Genomic DNA, 17,229 nt, shown 5'->3' on the forward strand with positions numbered 1-17,229 from the left:
CAACTCAATCGAGCAAGGGCCGAGCCTAGACAGTCCTTCTTCTATTTTTAAATGCCCAAACAAAGGTCGTGAAGAACAAAGCATGCTTCCTTTCTGTTATCATAGCCACTGGCGGTGCAGGCGCCATGACGTGGCGCTGGCCGACTCGATGCACGTTCAATGCACCTTCCTTTATGGATGAAACATCCAAGACTGGACAAGACAAACAAGTCACCGTACCAAGTCACTATAATTCTTCTATTTTGACTCTGGAGGATCTCCCTTTACCCATCCTATATCCTCTTCTTAATTACTATTTCTCTTCTTCATCATCCACCTCCTGATCTTCCAACGTGAGTCGCCCAAAAGAGCGTCAATCGGGCCATGCACGTTACATAATACAAAACACATCACACAAGTCATATGCGTATTTCGGTATAGTCCTAGCCTGGACCACGGCAGGCAAGCAAGAAAAAGGATGGCACCGAATGCTTCCGAAAAGGCAAGAAGTATCGGTAGCAGTCATACCGTGCCCACAATGATGGAGCCACCACTCGAGCGTGAGGCGACATGGCGAGCACACGACATGGCCGCTCCCGGCCGTATACCGACGGCGCACTCGTTGGAATTGGATGATTACTTTGCCGGACCACGGGACATGCAACGACACTCGAAACTGCCGTATTTCATGCGTCTGCACGGCAGCATCTTGCCCAAGATGATCATACCGCTGGCAATCGTCGGAGCATGGGCCACGCTGATCACTTGCATCTCGAGATTGGTGTTCAAGCTGGGAGTCAATTCCATCCTGCTCACCGTCTTGGGTTTCGTCGTCGGTCTGTCGCTGTCGTTCCGCTCGACTACGGCGTATGAACGCTACAATGATGGCCGCAAGTACTGGTCTCAGCTTATCATGACCTCTCGCAACCTCGCCCGGTTGATCTGGCTGCACATAGACGAGCGCTACGATGTATCGGAGGAGCAGGGCAAAGCCGATCTGTTGGCCAAGTTGACGGCAATCAACCTCATCAGTGCCTTTGCTGTTGCACTCAAGCATCGGCTGCGGTTTGAGCCTGCGACTGAATACCCGGATCTGGAGCCATTGGTTGCTCATCTCGACACGATGGCGGGAAGCGCGGATCAGGCGAGACTGAGGAGGAGCGAACGGACACCTTGGAAAGCGTAAGCACTTTACCTGACGCAGTCAGACAGCAGATGACTGACAGATGTCACCTTCAGCGCCGGGGAGTATCTAGGAATCCCGTTCGCAGAGTCAAACCCGCGCAAGCTGATCAAGCGAGCCGAAGACAACCTGGGCAACGTGCCCTTGGAGATCTTGACGCACCTGACAGCATACATTGACCACGCGATGAAAGGGAGACAGCTTAGTTTGCCAATCCACCAGACGTGGGCGATGAACAACATCGGCTCGCTGACGGATGTCTTGACGGGCACAGAGCGCGTGCTCAACACGCCCTTGCCAATCGCCTACACCATTTCCATCTCTCAAATCACATGGACCTACGTCATGATTCTGCCGTTCCAGCTATACAACTACCTGGAATGGGTCACGATCCCGGGCACCATAGTGGCAGCGTACATCATTTTAGGTCTGGCAACGATCGGAAAAGAAATCGAGAACCCGTTCGGCAACGACGTCAACGACCTGCCGCTCGACCACTACTGCCACGAGATCGCAGCGGACATGGACGTGCTGACGGCGACTCCGGCCCCGGACATCGACGAGTTCGTCAACAGCGAGCGCAACTGGCCACTGTACCCGCTGAGCATGACGGGCTACGCGGGCTGGGAGAAGAGGAGCGTGGCGGACATCCGAGACGCGCTGAGAGCAAAAGCGACGTCGGGAGCCAAGGCGGTGCAGAGCGAGAGGGCGCGACCGAACGGCGAAGGGGCGAAGTTGTCGCTGAGCCAGACGCAGACGCAGTCGCAGACGAGACCCGTGACGCAGCAGACGCGGACGCAGACCGAGGTGCACACCGACGCGGTCTGATCTGCTTCTCTGCATCTTCTGTTCTGCCCTCTATAGTGGTGAATGAATCAAAAGCGAGAGCAACATCGTACAGGGACAGGACAGAAACCAAAACAAAAGCGACATTGATATCCAAATTGACGGAAAACATTAGCGTAAACACCAAAGGAATCACTACTACTGGGAAAACAGGCGCAAATGGTATAGCATAGCAGGACAGCAAGGGACAAGCACAGGGAATGGCGCTTCTTTCTCCCCTATTTCTCTTTTCTGGAGTTTTTCTACATTTTCGAGTGATCCGACAACTCTCTTGTCTGTCAAGTTTTGAACCAAAGAACGGAATCCATCTCTTCAATCATCAGGTGCTTTCGTTTGTCTTTTGTCGTGTTCCTTTCTCCTGTCGTGTTGCAGTGGTTCTTGGGTTTGGGGTGTAAAGCGAATATGACACTGTTCGGGAGCATGTTTTTCTTGGGTCTAAACGAGTCACGAGTATAAGGCGATAGAAGTTTGGCATGGGTAAGGCAGGAAAGGGTACAAGCGAGATTCTCGCAATATGGGATGTATGGTTCTCTCTCTTCCTTGACAAACAAAGGGAGGGGCGCGCTGGATGGAACTTCTATGGTTTCTGATTACACACGCCAGCTATACTCTCTCCCTTTTCTCTTTCATCTACGACGCTGCCTTTGCTGAATGGGAAAGAGCCTACCATGAGCTAGCTGTCGAATGGCGCTTTTCATTCTCTTTGCACGTGTCAGAAGAGTGGCTTCATGATGACAAGGAGCAAGTGGTCTAAGTCCACTTCTGGACGACGACGCCACCTCTCTTGAACTCGGACATGTCTCCCAGAACCAGACTCTTGTCGCTCAGCTCCTTGCTGGGGAAGGTGGTCATCAAAGCATAAGAGCGAGAGGTGCTGGCCGTGTTGGCGCGATTGACAAAGTCATAAACGTCGCCGATTGTGTGGGTTGTGTTGAAGCGGGACTGCAGTCTGGTGCCGTCGCCTAATCGGATCTGAAGCGTCACGATGGGTGCGGACTCGTCGACGGTGACTGTCGGCTGAGCCGAAGCTGGCGAAGAAGACGAGGGAGCGGCGGCGGCGGCGGCGGCGGCGGCGGCTGGTGGTGTTGTTGTTGTCGTTGTTGTTGCTGCTGCTGCTGCTGGTTGTGATGAAGACGAAGAAGCGGCTGGGGTCGGGCTGCCCAGACGCTGGCCGGAACCTCCAAAGGGCTTGTACTTTCTCTTGGGGGCGACGTAGTTTTGATCCTTGTGAGTGTCTAGCTGCAGATCCACCTCTTGACCGGGTTGAACATCGAGCAGAGCGAGCGGGGCTCTTCCCTGGTTGATCAGAGCCAGGACGGGAGCGTTGGCGGGGTCGTCGAAGCGGTGCAGCGGACCGTCGTCAATGGAGAAACCGTCGACCCACAGGTGAAGAGTGCGCTCGACTCGAGGCGGGGCGGTGGGGTTGGAGGAAGATTGCGCCGAGGTGGCGTCGGGGTCGTCGATGACTTGCGAGGGAGCGTCGTCGCCACCGAGCGTGTGAGCGCGACCGGTAAAGGCCGAAGAGCGCTGGGGAGCTTCTGGTGCCGAGTCCTCGGCCTCGGGACGGGCAGCATTGCGTCTGGCTTGGTTGAGGAGGTTGTTGAAGTAGTCGGGAGTGCCAGAAGCGGGAGCGCCAGCGGCAGCACCTCCCCGTTGTCCTCGGTTGGGGTCTTGCACTGCCAGACCAGACTTCTCACCGCCGGCAAAGAAGTCCTGGGGGGCCTCGTCTTCGCTGTCGCTGCCGTCCCCGTCGTGCGAGTTTTGTAGATCGTGGATAGTCCTCATCCTGGCTGAAGGTGTGGAGGTCGGGCGGTTCTGTGGCGGTCTTGAGGCAGCTGGAGCGGCCGAAGAAGGCAGGGGTGGAGCTGCCGAAGGAGGTGGAGAAGTCGACGAGGTCGTCAGGTCGGTGAGGTCGTCTTGTTGCGGCGATGTGTGTTGTTCGTCTTGCGAGGCAAAGTAGAGAGTGACGGCGTCTTCGAGACTCCACTCTGTGTTCTCGAGTGCGCTTTGGGCCTTTGGCGAGAGATTAGTCAGATGGTGGCTGCCGAGTAAAGGTGGTGATATTGAGATGATGTCGGTGACAAAAAGGTTGTGTTGATGGGGAGAGAAGAAAAGGAAGTAAAGAGAGACAGAGGGATGGAGGGATGAAGCATGTGGAAAGTCAAAGATGCGCCTTCCCAGTCCAGCTGAGGCAGTTGCCTTTTTGTTACAGGAACAAGCGGCTTAACTCCGAAACCCGGACAGCAGCCAAACCTTTTCTGTCCCTCGGTCACTTTTGTTAATGTCCTCAAGATACATCTTGTCATGTTCTGCGTACGTCTCTACATGGAAAAGGATTCGCACAATCATATTTGAGATGAGACAAGGAGAAGTAGACAAGAGTGATGGAGAAGGCTTACTGTGGAAGATGTGGCTCCAGTGATGCCGCAGAAGTGAGCAATCAGCTCTTCGTGACTGCCGTCCATTGTTTTGTTGTCTCTATTCTCTATTTTCATCTACCACCAGAGGAAATGCAGTTGCAGATGAATGAATACTGTGTTTTATGGCAATATCACAGTAAGGCAATAATGGTGTTGGGGATATACTGTAGATACCTCAGAAGTAAGGTACAGTAAGGTAAGGTAGGTGACCCGAAACAGAAGCAGAAGAGACAACGTCACATGGCCCAAGCTTCACGTTCTTTCCATTTCACCTGGAGCTTCTGGCTGCCGGGCCATCCTCGGCTCGAGTGTTTACGACATTCATCCATTCGCTGCATCCATTCGTAGAGGTAATTGATTACTCGCAGAAGACAACAAGCCTGGTGGACTGGACTGGACTGGACTGGACTGGACTGACCTGACCTGACCTGGACATAACAGAGATAGCCATTTGTTTCTTTTCCATCTACTCCTCCTCTCCGAAGCAATCCATCCTCTGTCCGGAGCCTTCCCCTCCCACTCCCCCTCCGTCGCCTTTACCTCTCATCAGAGGCGACCTCTATATCTATAAGTCAACCAAACGCCATGTCTGCTTACAGCAACAACAATGGTCTGTCAGACTCGATGACGATCCCGTCGGACAGCGAGAATTACGATGCGCAAAACGACCTGTCCATGTCGGACGAGCACGAGGACTCTTCGGAATCCTCGCCCTCGCCCATGATTCTGTACTCTCCGCCGACCGTATGGGGACTCATGCGCGGAGCCGCCATCAACTTGCTGCTGCCCTTTGTCAACGGCTTGATGTTGGGGTTCGGAGAACTATTCGCCAATGAACTGGCTTTCAGGTTTGGATGGTCCGGCACAAAGGTATGCATAACTCTATCACTTGTCATCTTTTTTTGTTGCTCATCTTCTACGATACAGGTGTTCCCCAATCACCGTGCCACGAGGCGTGTCGGGCCAGGTGTCGAGATGAGGGCGGATCCCGTCGAGCGAAGGCGGCGAAACGGTCAAGAGCTTGATGCCTTCACGAGTCTCGAGTAGCCGCTCTGTGTCCTTTTGCTGCCGTCTGTCTGATACCCAAAACAAAAAACATTCAAATCAATCTGTGTCTTGTTCTCTGACGCATCCCCCGTGACCTCTTGGCCTCTCTGGATGATGCCTGGACAAGGTATTGTCCTTTTCTAGTACCTGCACTTCTGACACGACTTGTGATATCGATCCTGAATACCAATCTCATCTAGAGTAGCAGGGGATAGACATGCCTACTGAGTGCTAGAGTCCATCATACTTGACTACAGGATAATCTGCCTATAGCATATCTGTTGCATCTCTCTTCGTGCTGTCTGTCTCTACATAATAAAAGGCCGAGGATCAGCCGCTAAGTCCGACTGACCAACTCCGTCTAAATCAACTTTTGTTCCTTCTTTGTTTAACAGTTAATTGTTCTTCATCCACTCTGCCAAAACCCAACAACGACGACAAGTCCGAGAGGCGCTTCTCGCATCCGGCATCATGTCTTCGCGACTCCTCAACATGAAGGTGAAATTCTTCTCCATCTTCCGCCTCTGTCACGGCGACTAACCCTTTTCTCAGTTCATGCAGCGGGCGGCGGCCTCGACTGCATCGTCGACGACTCCCACATCGCCCGCCACTCCCTCGTCAGACCGACCCTCGAAGCGCCAGAGACTGTCCACGGGCAGCGCCGTCGCCAGCAGTCCCGCCACTCCAATCACCGACCCGGACGAGATCAGGCGCCAACAGGCCATCGACAGAGTCGCCGCCGAGGCCGGCGAGACCAAATGGGTCCTCAGCGTGCAGCACGATCAACTACAACACGACTCTTGTTCAGCTACTCCCATGAGGATCGTCACGGCAGGCTACGGCGCCATTGACTCTGCGCCCTCTGCACACTTGGCCAACACTGTACGACACACCAACGACGACGACGACGACGACGACGACGACGACGACGACGAAGAAGAAGACGACACGAGCGACGTCGAACAGACACATCAGGCACGACCAGCACTGCAGGGAAGACGAAGCTTTGGAAAATTCAACAAGGCTCTCGAGCGACAACAGAACCCCGAAATGTCTTCGTCGTCATCAGAAGAGGCAGACTCGGACGATAACTCAGAGCAAGACTCGGAAGACGACGACGACGACGACCCCGTCTCTGCACTCGTCAAACAACAGCGCAAGGAAGCCGCCGACAAAATCAGACAGGAGAGAAAAGCGAAGAAAAAGGCCGACCAGGCCGAACTCGACCGACTGGCGAAAGAGAGACGCAAGAAGGAAGTCAAACTGAACAGATTAAGCGGCGGTGGAATCTCCTCGGGTGGTCAGAACTCTGGCGGCGGAGGCGCACGGAAAAGCGGCGGTCTCGCGGACATGGCCTGTCATAGATGTGGACAGAAGGGGCATTTGATCAAGGACTGTCCTCAGACGAGATCTTCTACGAGGACCGATACAGATCGGCCGTGGAAGAAGCGAAGGTCTGACATCAGTTATGACTGAGAGGAATAAATAAACATAATGATGATGATGAAGATGAAGATACCATTCATCCACGGAGAGATACTTGGACTTGTTTTTGCCGTTTTCGTCATCTATGTGGGAAGAAATATGACATTCCCAGTGACTCTAGCAAGAAACTAAATGCATGTGCAGGCATACATTCACACATTACTCATACATGCATACAACCATTTACCTCGAACCTTGTCAAATCAACAATCGACAACCCGAAGAAACAGGGCCTAGAGCGTTCCTTAATGTAATAAATGCAGTTTAACCGGCCGGAGCTGAGTGCCGACCCTAACAAAGCGGGGGGAGGCCGCCTTCTCCAGCACGACAGACTCGACGTCTTTCAAACATCTATTCATCACTATTCATCACACACGGGCAATCACAACAACAGAAAACACACTGCGAAAAGTAATATAGCTCTCCCAATGATCAGCATCGAGAGAGCAAGTTTCTTATAGAAAGTATAGAAACCGGGGTGGAAGAAGAGATGAGAATTAAAAGGTGACACGAAGAGAAAACATCAACCTCCTTTCCACGCTCCTTTCCTCCTTCCCAAACAAACGCCTTGGGATCAGATCGGGTATAGAAGGAGAAAAGAAAAGTCCCTCCGTAGCGTATCCGTGTCGAAGCAGACCAGCAGTAGTGACGGCAGCATGACACAGTCATGCTCCCGTAACCCCATCCGAAACCCCTTCGACACACACACGACATGGACCAAGCATCGCAGCGCGCCCGCGTCTGTCTAGTAGACACTGCCCTTGCGCTCGACATCGTTGATCAGCTCAGCGTTCAACTTGGCCCCGCCGGTGCCGCTGGTCATGCCGAGCTCTTGAGCAAACGTCCGGTGGGGTTTCCATCCCGCTGAAGTACGGGGGGTCGTCTCCTCCATCATCTTGTCGACTTGCTCTAGTGTGAGACCCTGTGTTGTATATCAGTCAATGCGCTCCTGCAAATCACAAATCAAAACAACGAAAACTCACCTTGGTCTCGGGCACAAGGAAGTAGGCATAGACAAACGCTGCCGTGCAAAGTCCTCCCCAGATGAAAAACACCGAGGATCTCAGGTTGCCCTCATCCTCGGACACCATGTATGGGGTAATGACCGAGATGATGGTGTTCCAGAGCCAATTGGATGCAGTCGAAAGGGCGACACCACGCGAACGGATGGGAAGCGGGAAAATCTCGCCAATCACAATCCATGCGCCAGGTCCCCAAGTCGAGGCAAAGAAGAAGATGAAGATCGCAATAAACGCAATCTGTGCGTTGACAGCAGCCACGTTGTTGGCACGACTTTCAGTCTCGCCGTTGACGATAACATCATGGGTCTTGTTGAAACCGACGGTGACGCCGATGATGGCCACGAGAAACTTTTTACATCAGTCAGCAGATGTCAATACATGTTTGATGGAAAGCGAAAACTGACCTGACAGATAAGCATGCCGAGTGCTCCCCACACAAGGAGTGGGCGACGTCCGACCTTCTCTACACTCCAGAAAGAGATGGGCGTCGAGCACACATTCACAAGCGTGAAAATCAGCGAGATCAAAAAGGTGTTGCTAATGGCACCAGTCGATGCTAAGAATGGCGTCGAATAGTAGAAGATGAAGTTGACTCCGGTCCATTGCTGCATCATCTGGAGCGAAGTACCGAGAATGGTTCTTCTCAAGTTGGACTTTTGGTTCCAGAGACCCCCCTTGAAGCAGTTTGCCCAGCTAGAGAACCAACCGGAGCTTGGGATCAACTGGCGCTCGTACTCCTCGTTGGCAACAATCTCGGCCAGTTCGCTCTCGATATACTCCGACGAGGGATCTTGTCCACGAAGACTAGAGAGTGCAGCACGTGCCTTCTCCACACGACCACGCTTAACAAAGTAACGAGGCGACTCTGGCAGGAACATGAGACCGATGCCAAGGATCAGACCCCATGCGAATTGGATGGCGATTGGGATACGGTATGAACCGGTGTCAGTGCGGTTGCGCACTGCGTAGTTGATGCATGCAGCAAGCAGCAATCCAATGGTGATACAGAATTGGTAGCCAGCAACAAGCGCACCTCTGACCTTACGGGGACAAATCTCCGACATGTAGAGGATAACAATCGCAGATTCAAAACCGACACCGATACCTGCGATCAGACGTCCTGCAACAAGAAGTCCAAGGCCGTGGGACGCAGTCTGGAGGATGACACCGATGATGTAAATTCCGCAGCCAATGACAATGGTGATACGGCGGCCGATCATATCAGAAACGTCACCAGCGATCAGGGCTCCGAAGAAAGTACCAGCAGACAGAATTGAGACGATAAGCGAGTTGTGAGAGCCGGTAAGTGTGTCACGGCTGGGGTCGATGAGATGGATGAAGACTGCAGATCCAGTGACCCCGTTGATGTAACCAGAATCATAACCGAAGAAGATACCTTTGTGTTTGCTCGTCAGCAAGTCTCTAAGGATTATGCTTCTATTAACATACCTCCGAATGATGCGAATGCGCACATCAGGTAGGCTTTCCAGGTGACGGGAGCTTCGATGCGTTCGACATCGCTGGTGGTGTGGAGGATGACGCCGCCATCCTGGACATCCTTGACATCAGTTTCTCCTGCCATGTGGACGGATTAGTAGAAGGATCGTTGACGGCAGGCTTGAGTTGCACTCTTGGCAAGAAACGAAAGATGATGGGTTCGACAAAGAGGAAAAGCCGGGATTTTATGTGTTTTTGCTCGCAAGTGAGAGTGAAGCTGCGCAAATGTATCACATGCACACATTTGCAAACGGCGGCACAATGAATTGGCATTTACCCTCCGCCTGCGTTTTCCGTGTTTACTGGTGGATCTCTGGGCTCAATAATCCTCCCATTTCGGGAAGCATTTGTCCAATCCCACGTGGAGAAGCAGCGACTTTGGCTTTTCAGGGCCGGTTGCGGGGAGACGCTAACATTCCGCTGCACCTCGCTATTTGGCAAATGAACTTTCTGGGGCGCCATGGGGAGACAAACCGGTGGCTTGGCCCATCCGCACAACTTGTAGCTTGACCAAGCCGAATGCGTCTGTTCAAAGACACAGGAGACAGGGATCTTTCCACCAATCGATGCGCTTTACTGACTGTACTCTTGACATCTGCAGCGGCACTGTTCGCCTGTGCGACTTCCGATGCGACAAAATCGCCTTCTTTTGCGCTCGTACAACATACACAAGTCAAGCTGGATCCACACCCTGCCTAAGTCATGCTGGGACTTTTTCAGCTTGCCCAAGAAAACAATCTCCGATTTTCCTTGGTATGCTCCCCAGGCTCGAACCGATCAAACTGCTAGGGCAACAATCACAACCTTATCGAGACCACAAATACCTTAGCCAGCCTCATCATTCCAGAAGGATTGGCGGCTCGTGCCACCTGACTTGCATCACATCATGTACAGTACTACTTTGTATACTACTACGCTACATGCATCAATCCTCTTTGTGAGGGGAAATGCGGAGATGATTGCTACTCCGAGTATACGACCGATTGCACTACTACTGCTGCCTGCCCTTGATTTTGCCCCTTTGACATGTTCGAGGGCCATTTCCAGACATTATATCTACCCGATGTAGTGAATGCGTGTACTTAATCAATGAATTTCAAGAGGCTGTTTCGTCGATCTCCCGTTTCCAAATACCGCAACCTAACGGTCAGGTTCACATCCCCGGAGAAGACCGACTTGGTCACATGGGGTTGTCTGGAGAAAGCATACCGTTGTGCGTGTGGTACAGCTGGAACGACGAGGGATGCTAAGACGGGATTGGACTCGAACCCTAGTGCATCCTGGCTTAAGCCAAGCTGAATCGAGCGTTCTTGACGTACCTTCGCAATAGGGATACAGCCCACTATAGCAGGTATAGGCTTATAGGATCCTCCGTCACCACACTTTGGAAACGACGTATGCCTACTTTCCCATTGCTATTATTTTTGCATCCAAATAAACATCTGAAACGACTTCTTGTTGTCGAGAACAGATAAGTCAAGCGGAAGCATTCAAATCCGTCAGATGCGTACTCGGAAGGAAGAGTGTTCACCTCGATTTCTTGGATAGGTCTTGGATTTTCTTGGCGGGTCGCCTTTCTGCACCCCACCACAAACTGCAAAGCGTCTACTCGGCCCGGCCATACCATAACCAGACGAACAACATTCTCCGAGGCATCTGCCGATCTCTCGTGGTTTCGATACTGTGATTTTCTCGGTGCAGTAATTATGCTCGAATAAGCTGTTTCGCGAATTAAAAGGGTCGAGCTTAACTCGCTTTATGATCTGTGCAAGCTCGCATGACATGACCGCAGCTGGCTGTCCATTGGAAACGGACTGTTGCCATGCCTTGGTATAGACCGTGTTCTCGATAAATGTCTCCAGACATTCGTAAACAAGGATTCCACCAAGCAATATCGAAGCGTCATTACCGTAAGATTACGCCAAAAAATCTCTCAAGAATTTGTGTTCCCCCGATTCTTCCCCTGAAGTTTATGATGTCTGAATCTTTTATTGGCGAGGTTGTCACGCTGTTTCCGATCCTGATCCGGCTTGGTAGTCACTCGGTAGCTATACCATGTGAGCGGCACGCGGGGTCGCATGTCGCTTGGAACCCCATCACCATGGTCAGATCGAGAGCTTGTACAAGACTGTCGACTCGGAGCCTAACGTACCTTAGGTACTCGTGAGTTATGGCTTTCTTGTCCGGAGTGACTTGGCGATGAGTTACTCCGATTCGTCAAAAAAGGAAAGTTTATTAGGGATGATTGAGTTAATTACTTTTGATGTGTTGTTAGTTTGTGTGATAGAAGTGTCAAAGTCGCCAGAGTGACAGGCCCCCATAGCACAGCGGAGACACGAAGCGATAAGTCTCTCAACATTTTACGTCGTCATGAGCGAACAGTAGCGTCAGGAGTCATTATCAACAGAAACAAGGTACCTACTCGTTGACGGTATTCGCAAACCAGAAATTTCATGATGTGGTATACAGAAGTTCCGCGCTGCGAGCGCTGTCTAAGCGTGGCTAAGCAATTGATAGAGACATGTCAAACCCGTCGAGGAATGATAGGACTACAGCTAGACACCGAGGTCGCAGGTGCTGGCGAGTGATGGAGAAGACCCGCCGTCCCACTGCCATGCAGTTGCAGCTTATTCTACGAACCGACCTGCTGTCAACGGCGAGATGCATGCATGCATGAGTCGGCACTCGACTCTCTACGTCCGTGGGTCCCCGCCTTAAGCTCGCTCCACGCTGCATACCTTAGCGAGAGCTCCAAGTGTCTGTTAATCGCCATGTAAGGTGAGTACTTTACTGATTAAATTGTCGGTTGTGATGCGGGGTTCGATCAGGGTCCGCCAGCGCTTATACAGCGCAATCATAAACATCCGTGGTTGTGGCATGCATACATGCCAGACCCTGATAGTCGCAAGCTAGGTAATCTTTCAAATCTATAGCTTGTATATAGAGAGTGGGAGCAGAGCTGCGGAGTCCCTTGCTTCTACATTTGTAGCATAATCCACGATGTGTGTCCAGTTCACGGAGGATCTGCGCAGGATCTAAGGCCCGTCCCTGAATTTACCCCAGCTGAGGTTGATCTCCAGATACTCTGTGGTAGCACACCGTTCGTGCAAAGATCGACGTCGGAAGTATTTTCGATCTATACTATAAATACATGACTTCCAAACAGCAACAACTCGGACTTGTGATCCCAAGATGTCGGAATCCATCTGGAAGCACGAACCTTGCGATTACGTCCAATGAACAGAGCTCCATGGATGGGCCTGAAGGAGTTCTAGCCACCTGAAGGAACGAGTCATGGTGCCTCCTGCCACCAACATGATCTTTCCAACATCAAGGCGGCCACCAGGACGGAGCTTCTCCCGACTCACGTTTCACACTACACGAACCTATAGCTCACCCCACGCTATGGGGCCTCTACTGCACCGGTCATGATGGATACGTCAATGACATGATTCCGAATAACATTAAGCTGCAGCTGAGCATTGCCACGAAAGGTCCAGGAATATGAGGATCTGAGACAACAGCATCCTGGAAAAGTATAATGGATGGTCAGTCAGCGTGTGCTGTCCCGGACGTTACTGCACGTTCGTCGTGCGCGCTGCAATAGCTCTTGAGATATAGCTACCTAGCTACTGCTACGCAGGCAGTCGCTGTGCGGAACGACGCCAGCGTCTATTCGATGGGCTTGGAGGCTCAGCTCCTCAGACTAGGATGGGATTGACCGTGCATCATCTACTTGCCGCGTGATGATATGATGGTCCATCACTAGCGATTCAATTTGGACTAGGTATTGCTGTGCCACGGTCGTTGTCGTTGGATGGCGCCTGTCGATGCGACTTTGGATCGCCAATCGGGAGTCTTGTTGCATTAAGCAATTATGAAAGAATGTCGCCCGCATGCTTGGACCATTAGGCCCTATCGACTTGCTGCCATCTCTATGCTCGTGAGCGTTTGCGATCAACATCGGAGGATTGGACAGGCTCCACAACACCTAATAATTGCCGCCAACTTCATGAACAAGAAAAGTAACATGCTATCAGATTCGGCATCCCCAGCAGCTCGAAGGATTGGAAAGGACGGTGTATCCTACGATAACAGCGTCACTCAATGCTTTCGACACGATGATCATCATACGAATGATTAGATGACTGATCGAGCGCCAAAGGGTATAAATAGGACATGTCCTCGAGTTGTTTCGTTTCATCATCCACATCACAAACCACAAATCAAGCACCTCTCCATCTCTATTGACTTGATCAATAATCTCCCTTTGCCAGTCTATGTTCAAAATGAAGTTCATTACCCTACTTCCCGCCATCATTGGTCTGCTCGTTGCTTCCGGAGAAGCAACCCACAAGCTGGGCAGCAGCTGTAGTGGCAAGGATATTGGCACTTATGGATGCTCTGACGATGAATGCACCGTGGTATGTCTCGCCACTCCCCAGGCTCCGGAAGAGTCTTTTGGAAGCGCGGCTATGTTTGAGCACTGCTGATAGGCTTTAGATCAAGTGTAGCACCTCGGGCAACGGCAATTACTACTGGGAGCTTGCTGAGTCCTGTATCAGCATGAAGTGCGAGAACGGAGCTTGCAACGCTGCATATCCCAAGGACTCCTGTACGGCCTGAATGACTTGCCAGAAGTTCTGAGATGAATGATGAAGTATTGTTGAGAATCTAGGGGATCGTCTAGAGACAGAGGACGCATCATCGACCGGTCGTATCACATTCGTTACATGAACTCTGTACGTCGAGGTATCAACTACCTATTTCTAGCCTTTGCACATGTCTGCAAGGTCATCTTCCTGCCAGACTTTATTGTTACATTGTTTTGGCCATGTGACATCGATGTCTTCGTAAAGATTATTGATTGCGTATACCCGTCCATCCGATTGCCGCGATGCTTTGACTTAGTATCATAAAACACAATACTATTCGACAATAATCTTCGCAGGAAGTGACATTGACTACAGAATTGAAACTAGGATGTGCTCCAGTTCTAAGCATCACGGTAAAAGCAGCATTCGTAGTGTTCAAAATCAGCTACTACTCTGAGTCGGACATTAGAAAAGCCCGAGGACTCTCGGGAAGTTCAAAAGTCCGAGCGGCCCCGACCCACAACAATTATCTCTTTGACATATCCCCCTTCGACACTTAAATATGTCTGTCAAGAAGTATTTTCGTGGGAGTTCGTAAAGGCGAGTGTCATCTCATGTAAGCATGATGATTGTGCCTTGAGACATCATCGCGGCCGACATGTCTACTTCGCACGGAAGTAATCCACCAGCAGAGAAACCACGACGGGTGCTTGCGTGTGTACAATGTCAACAACGGAAGATAAAGTGCGATCGCAATTTTCCATGCAGCAATTGTATCAAATATCGAGTGCAATGCACCCCCGCCGCCTCGTTAGGGCCCCGCCAGAGGCGTCGCAGACTACCAGAAAGGGAACTACTGGATCGCCTTCGCTACTACGAAAGTCTGCTGCAACAAAATCACATCAAGTTTGAGCCTAGCCTCGAACACAATACATCGCCACAAATACCTTCCCACGATGGTTACAGCAAGATTCATACTCCAGGTAGTGACGTTCGTGGGCTGGCTGTAGACTCAGAACGTTTGCATCCTGAGCGTGAAGATGAAGACAAGGTCAAGTACGCTATTGCCAGTACATTGATTTTGCAGTTCCATTTGATTGATTGACTCCGTATAGAGAGTACTGGCACGTCATGAAGGGAAAGGTGGGCTTGGTCCTTTCCGCATGTCGATATCGCGCTGACGAATTTGCTAAAGTTCCCGGACTTCGACGGAAATATTGATGATACTTCACCAGAAGTTGTCCATGACGCGGTAAGGAAGACTTGGGATCGTTCATACCAAGACAAGGACTGGCTTTTATTTGGTCAACATGATGAGACCATTGACGTCTCGACTATGCATCCAGAACAAATCCAAATCCTCAAGCTCTGGCAGATCTACATTGACAATGTTAATCCTTTGTTGAAGGTCACGCATACTCCTACTTTACAAAGTCGTATCATAGATGCCGCCAGCGATCTGAAAAGTACAAGATCTCCACTGGTGGCGTTGCTGTTCAGTATATATTGCGTGGCCGTCATGAGCCTCAACGAAGAAGACTGTCTCGACATGTTTAGCGCATCGAAAGCACAGATCGCGAAAAAGTATCGCCTAGGATGCCAGCAGGCATTGATGAAAAGTAATTTCCTCAGATCTAACGACCGTGAATGTCTGGTCGCGTTTTACCTGTATCTCGTGAGTTTCTCGTTCGCCGACCGACAGCATCTTTCGCTGACCGAACCAGATCTCGCTACAAAGTTGTGTAGATCCAGCTTCCCTTTCCGCCATGCTCAGCCCTGCCCTTCGGATTGCGCAACGTATGGGACTCCACAGCGAATCAGCAAATTCCAAGTGCTCACCCTTTGAAGCTGAAATGCGACGAAGACTTTGGTGGTCAATTGTGGTGTTCGACGCTCGCAATTGCGAAATGGCTAACGTCAAGTCAATGATGCTTGTACCGACTTGGAACTGCAAGATACCTCTCAACGTCAACGATTTCGATCTTCAACCCGGCATGAGGGACTTGCCCATGGCGCAAGACCACTCGACAGAGGCTTTATTTGTTGTCACGCGAAGTAAGATTTGCGACTGGATCCGATACAGCGCTTTCCATCTTGATTTTGTCAATCCCATTTTGAAGGTGTACGTGAAGGACACCCAAAGCAGCAGCGAATCAGAGGTACATGACTCAATAGAAGAGGTCATCGAGTCCAGATACTTCCAGTCCTGTAGCACCGAAAGTCCACTCCAAGCCGTTTCCATCTGGATGTCGCGAGGTCAACTTGCGAAAGCCCGTCTCCTCGAGACTTATACAAAGTCTTCAACGTCATGGGCTCTGCAGCCGGAATTGCAACGTGATATGGGAATGTCTTACGCACTCAAGACGGTCGAATGCGATACGAACCTCATGAGCTGCCGATTGACGATGGGATATCGATGGTTCACCCGATACCATTTTCCATTTCCTGGCTACCTCCACATCATTCAGGAACTCAAGGCACGGCCTGCGGGTGTCAATGCCCAAAGATGTTGGGACACCATAAGCGACAATTACGAGACGCGTTGCTCGACTTATGGACAGGATGATGGCCCATTTTTTGAAATCTTCGTCAAACTTATCCTTCAAGCCTGGGCAGCATGTGAAGCACTTGACAGTCAGAAAACGACACCAGTGCAGATCCCGCGGATCGTAGTGGCCATCAAAGAGAAATTGGCGTTGTCCTCGCATATTCAACAAGGAGTCGGCCTCAGAGAACCCAAGGTCGGGATCAGTCAGAGCGTTGGAGACATGTTATCATCCATGCCAGGCGCTATTGGTAGTAATGGCCATCTTCACGACATGCAAGGAAGACTTTTCGAAGGATCAGGAATAAACGGTCTTGACTACATGAGCTGGAACATAATGGACTGGTCTTCGATTTACACCTCTGATTATTGATGCTTTCTTTGCCTGTATATGAGCATCAGTATCCTTCGATGAGGCTGGACAGTCTGATTGCGATACTCCGATGACATCAAGCTATAAATTTATCTGCTGTCTACAAGATTCATAGTGTCCTCCAACGATACAACTCTCGAGTCGCCGGAGAAGGCGTTCTGTCACATCAATAAGAAGATGCTGCGTGCAGATGGAAGTAAAGCACAGCAGCTTTCCATCCACGAAAGAGGCGGACGC

At 51.1% G+C, this 17,229-nt stretch overlaps 7 protein-coding genes across 9 annotated transcripts; 5 read left to right on the plus strand and 2 right to left on the minus strand.

Moving 5' to 3' along the window:
- Positions 1-520: 520 nt before the first annotated feature.
- AAFC00_003350 (uncharacterized protein) lies at positions 521-1,990 on the plus strand (the record flags this gene model as incomplete). Its single annotated transcript, XM_069342811.1, has 2 exons — positions 521-1,161; positions 1,219-1,990. 2 exons carry the CDS (start codon positions 521-523, stop codon positions 1,988-1,990), a joined length of 1,413 nt encoding a protein of 470 aa, XP_069199313.1.
- A 768-nt stretch (positions 1,991-2,758) lies between these two features.
- On the minus strand, positions 2,759-4,473 carry AAFC00_003351 (uncharacterized protein; the record flags this gene model as incomplete). The annotated part of the gene is made up of 2 exons (XM_069342812.1): positions 2,759-4,021; positions 4,408-4,473. The coding sequence occupies 2 exons, from the start codon at positions 4,471-4,473 to the stop codon at positions 2,759-2,761; spliced, it is 1,329 nt and encodes a 442-aa protein (XP_069199314.1).
- A 540-nt stretch (positions 4,474-5,013) lies between these two features.
- On the plus strand, positions 5,014-5,475 carry AAFC00_003352 (uncharacterized protein; the record flags this gene model as incomplete). 2 transcript variants are annotated; one of them, XM_069342814.1, is made up of 2 exons in its annotated part: positions 5,014-5,298; positions 5,356-5,475. In XM_069342814.1, 2 exons carry the CDS (start codon positions 5,014-5,016, stop codon positions 5,473-5,475), a joined length of 405 nt encoding a protein of 134 aa, XP_069199315.1. The 2 variants fall into 2 exon arrangements, with proteins under 2 accessions (XP_069199315.1, XP_069199316.1); XM_069342813.1 differs by having other exon boundaries at positions 5,053-5,298.
- Positions 5,476-5,946: 471 nt separating this feature from the next.
- AAFC00_003353 (uncharacterized protein) lies at positions 5,947-6,951 on the plus strand (the record flags this gene model as incomplete). Its single annotated transcript, XM_069342815.1, has 2 exons — positions 5,947-5,973; positions 6,028-6,951. 2 exons carry the CDS (start codon positions 5,947-5,949, stop codon positions 6,949-6,951), a joined length of 951 nt encoding a protein of 316 aa, XP_069199317.1.
- A 754-nt stretch (positions 6,952-7,705) lies between these two features.
- AAFC00_003354 (uncharacterized protein) lies at positions 7,706-9,564 on the minus strand (the record flags this gene model as incomplete). The annotated part of the gene is made up of 4 exons (XM_069342816.1): positions 7,706-7,882; positions 7,944-8,330; positions 8,387-9,378; positions 9,432-9,564. 4 exons carry the CDS (start codon positions 9,562-9,564, stop codon positions 7,706-7,708), a joined length of 1,689 nt encoding a protein of 562 aa, XP_069199318.1.
- Positions 9,565-13,759: 4,195 nt separating this feature from the next.
- AAFC00_003355 (uncharacterized protein) lies at positions 13,760-14,105 on the plus strand (the record flags this gene model as incomplete). 2 transcript variants are annotated; one of them, XM_069347745.1, is made up of 2 exons in its annotated part: positions 13,760-13,903; positions 13,983-14,105. In XM_069347745.1, 2 exons carry the CDS (start codon positions 13,760-13,762, stop codon positions 14,103-14,105), a joined length of 267 nt encoding a protein of 88 aa, XP_069199319.1. The 2 variants fall into 2 exon arrangements, with proteins under 2 accessions (XP_069199319.1, XP_069199320.1); XM_069348493.1 differs by having other exon boundaries at positions 13,769-13,903.
- A 627-nt stretch (positions 14,106-14,732) lies between these two features.
- AAFC00_003356 (uncharacterized protein) lies at positions 14,733-16,992 on the plus strand (the record flags this gene model as incomplete). Its single annotated transcript, XM_069348494.1, has 4 exons — positions 14,733-15,130; positions 15,190-15,217; positions 15,270-15,749; positions 15,799-16,992. The coding sequence occupies 4 exons, from the start codon at positions 14,733-14,735 to the stop codon at positions 16,990-16,992; spliced, it is 2,100 nt and encodes a 699-aa protein (XP_069199321.1).
- Between the last annotated feature and the right edge of the window lie 237 nt (positions 16,993-17,229).

Source organism: Neodothiora populina, assembly GCF_041146345.1.
Source record: "Neodothiora populina strain CPC 39397 chromosome Unknown canker_contig_15, whole genome shotgun sequence".
Classification (NCBI taxonomy): Eukaryota; Fungi; Ascomycota; class Dothideomycetes; order Dothideales; family Dothioraceae; genus Neodothiora; species Neodothiora populina.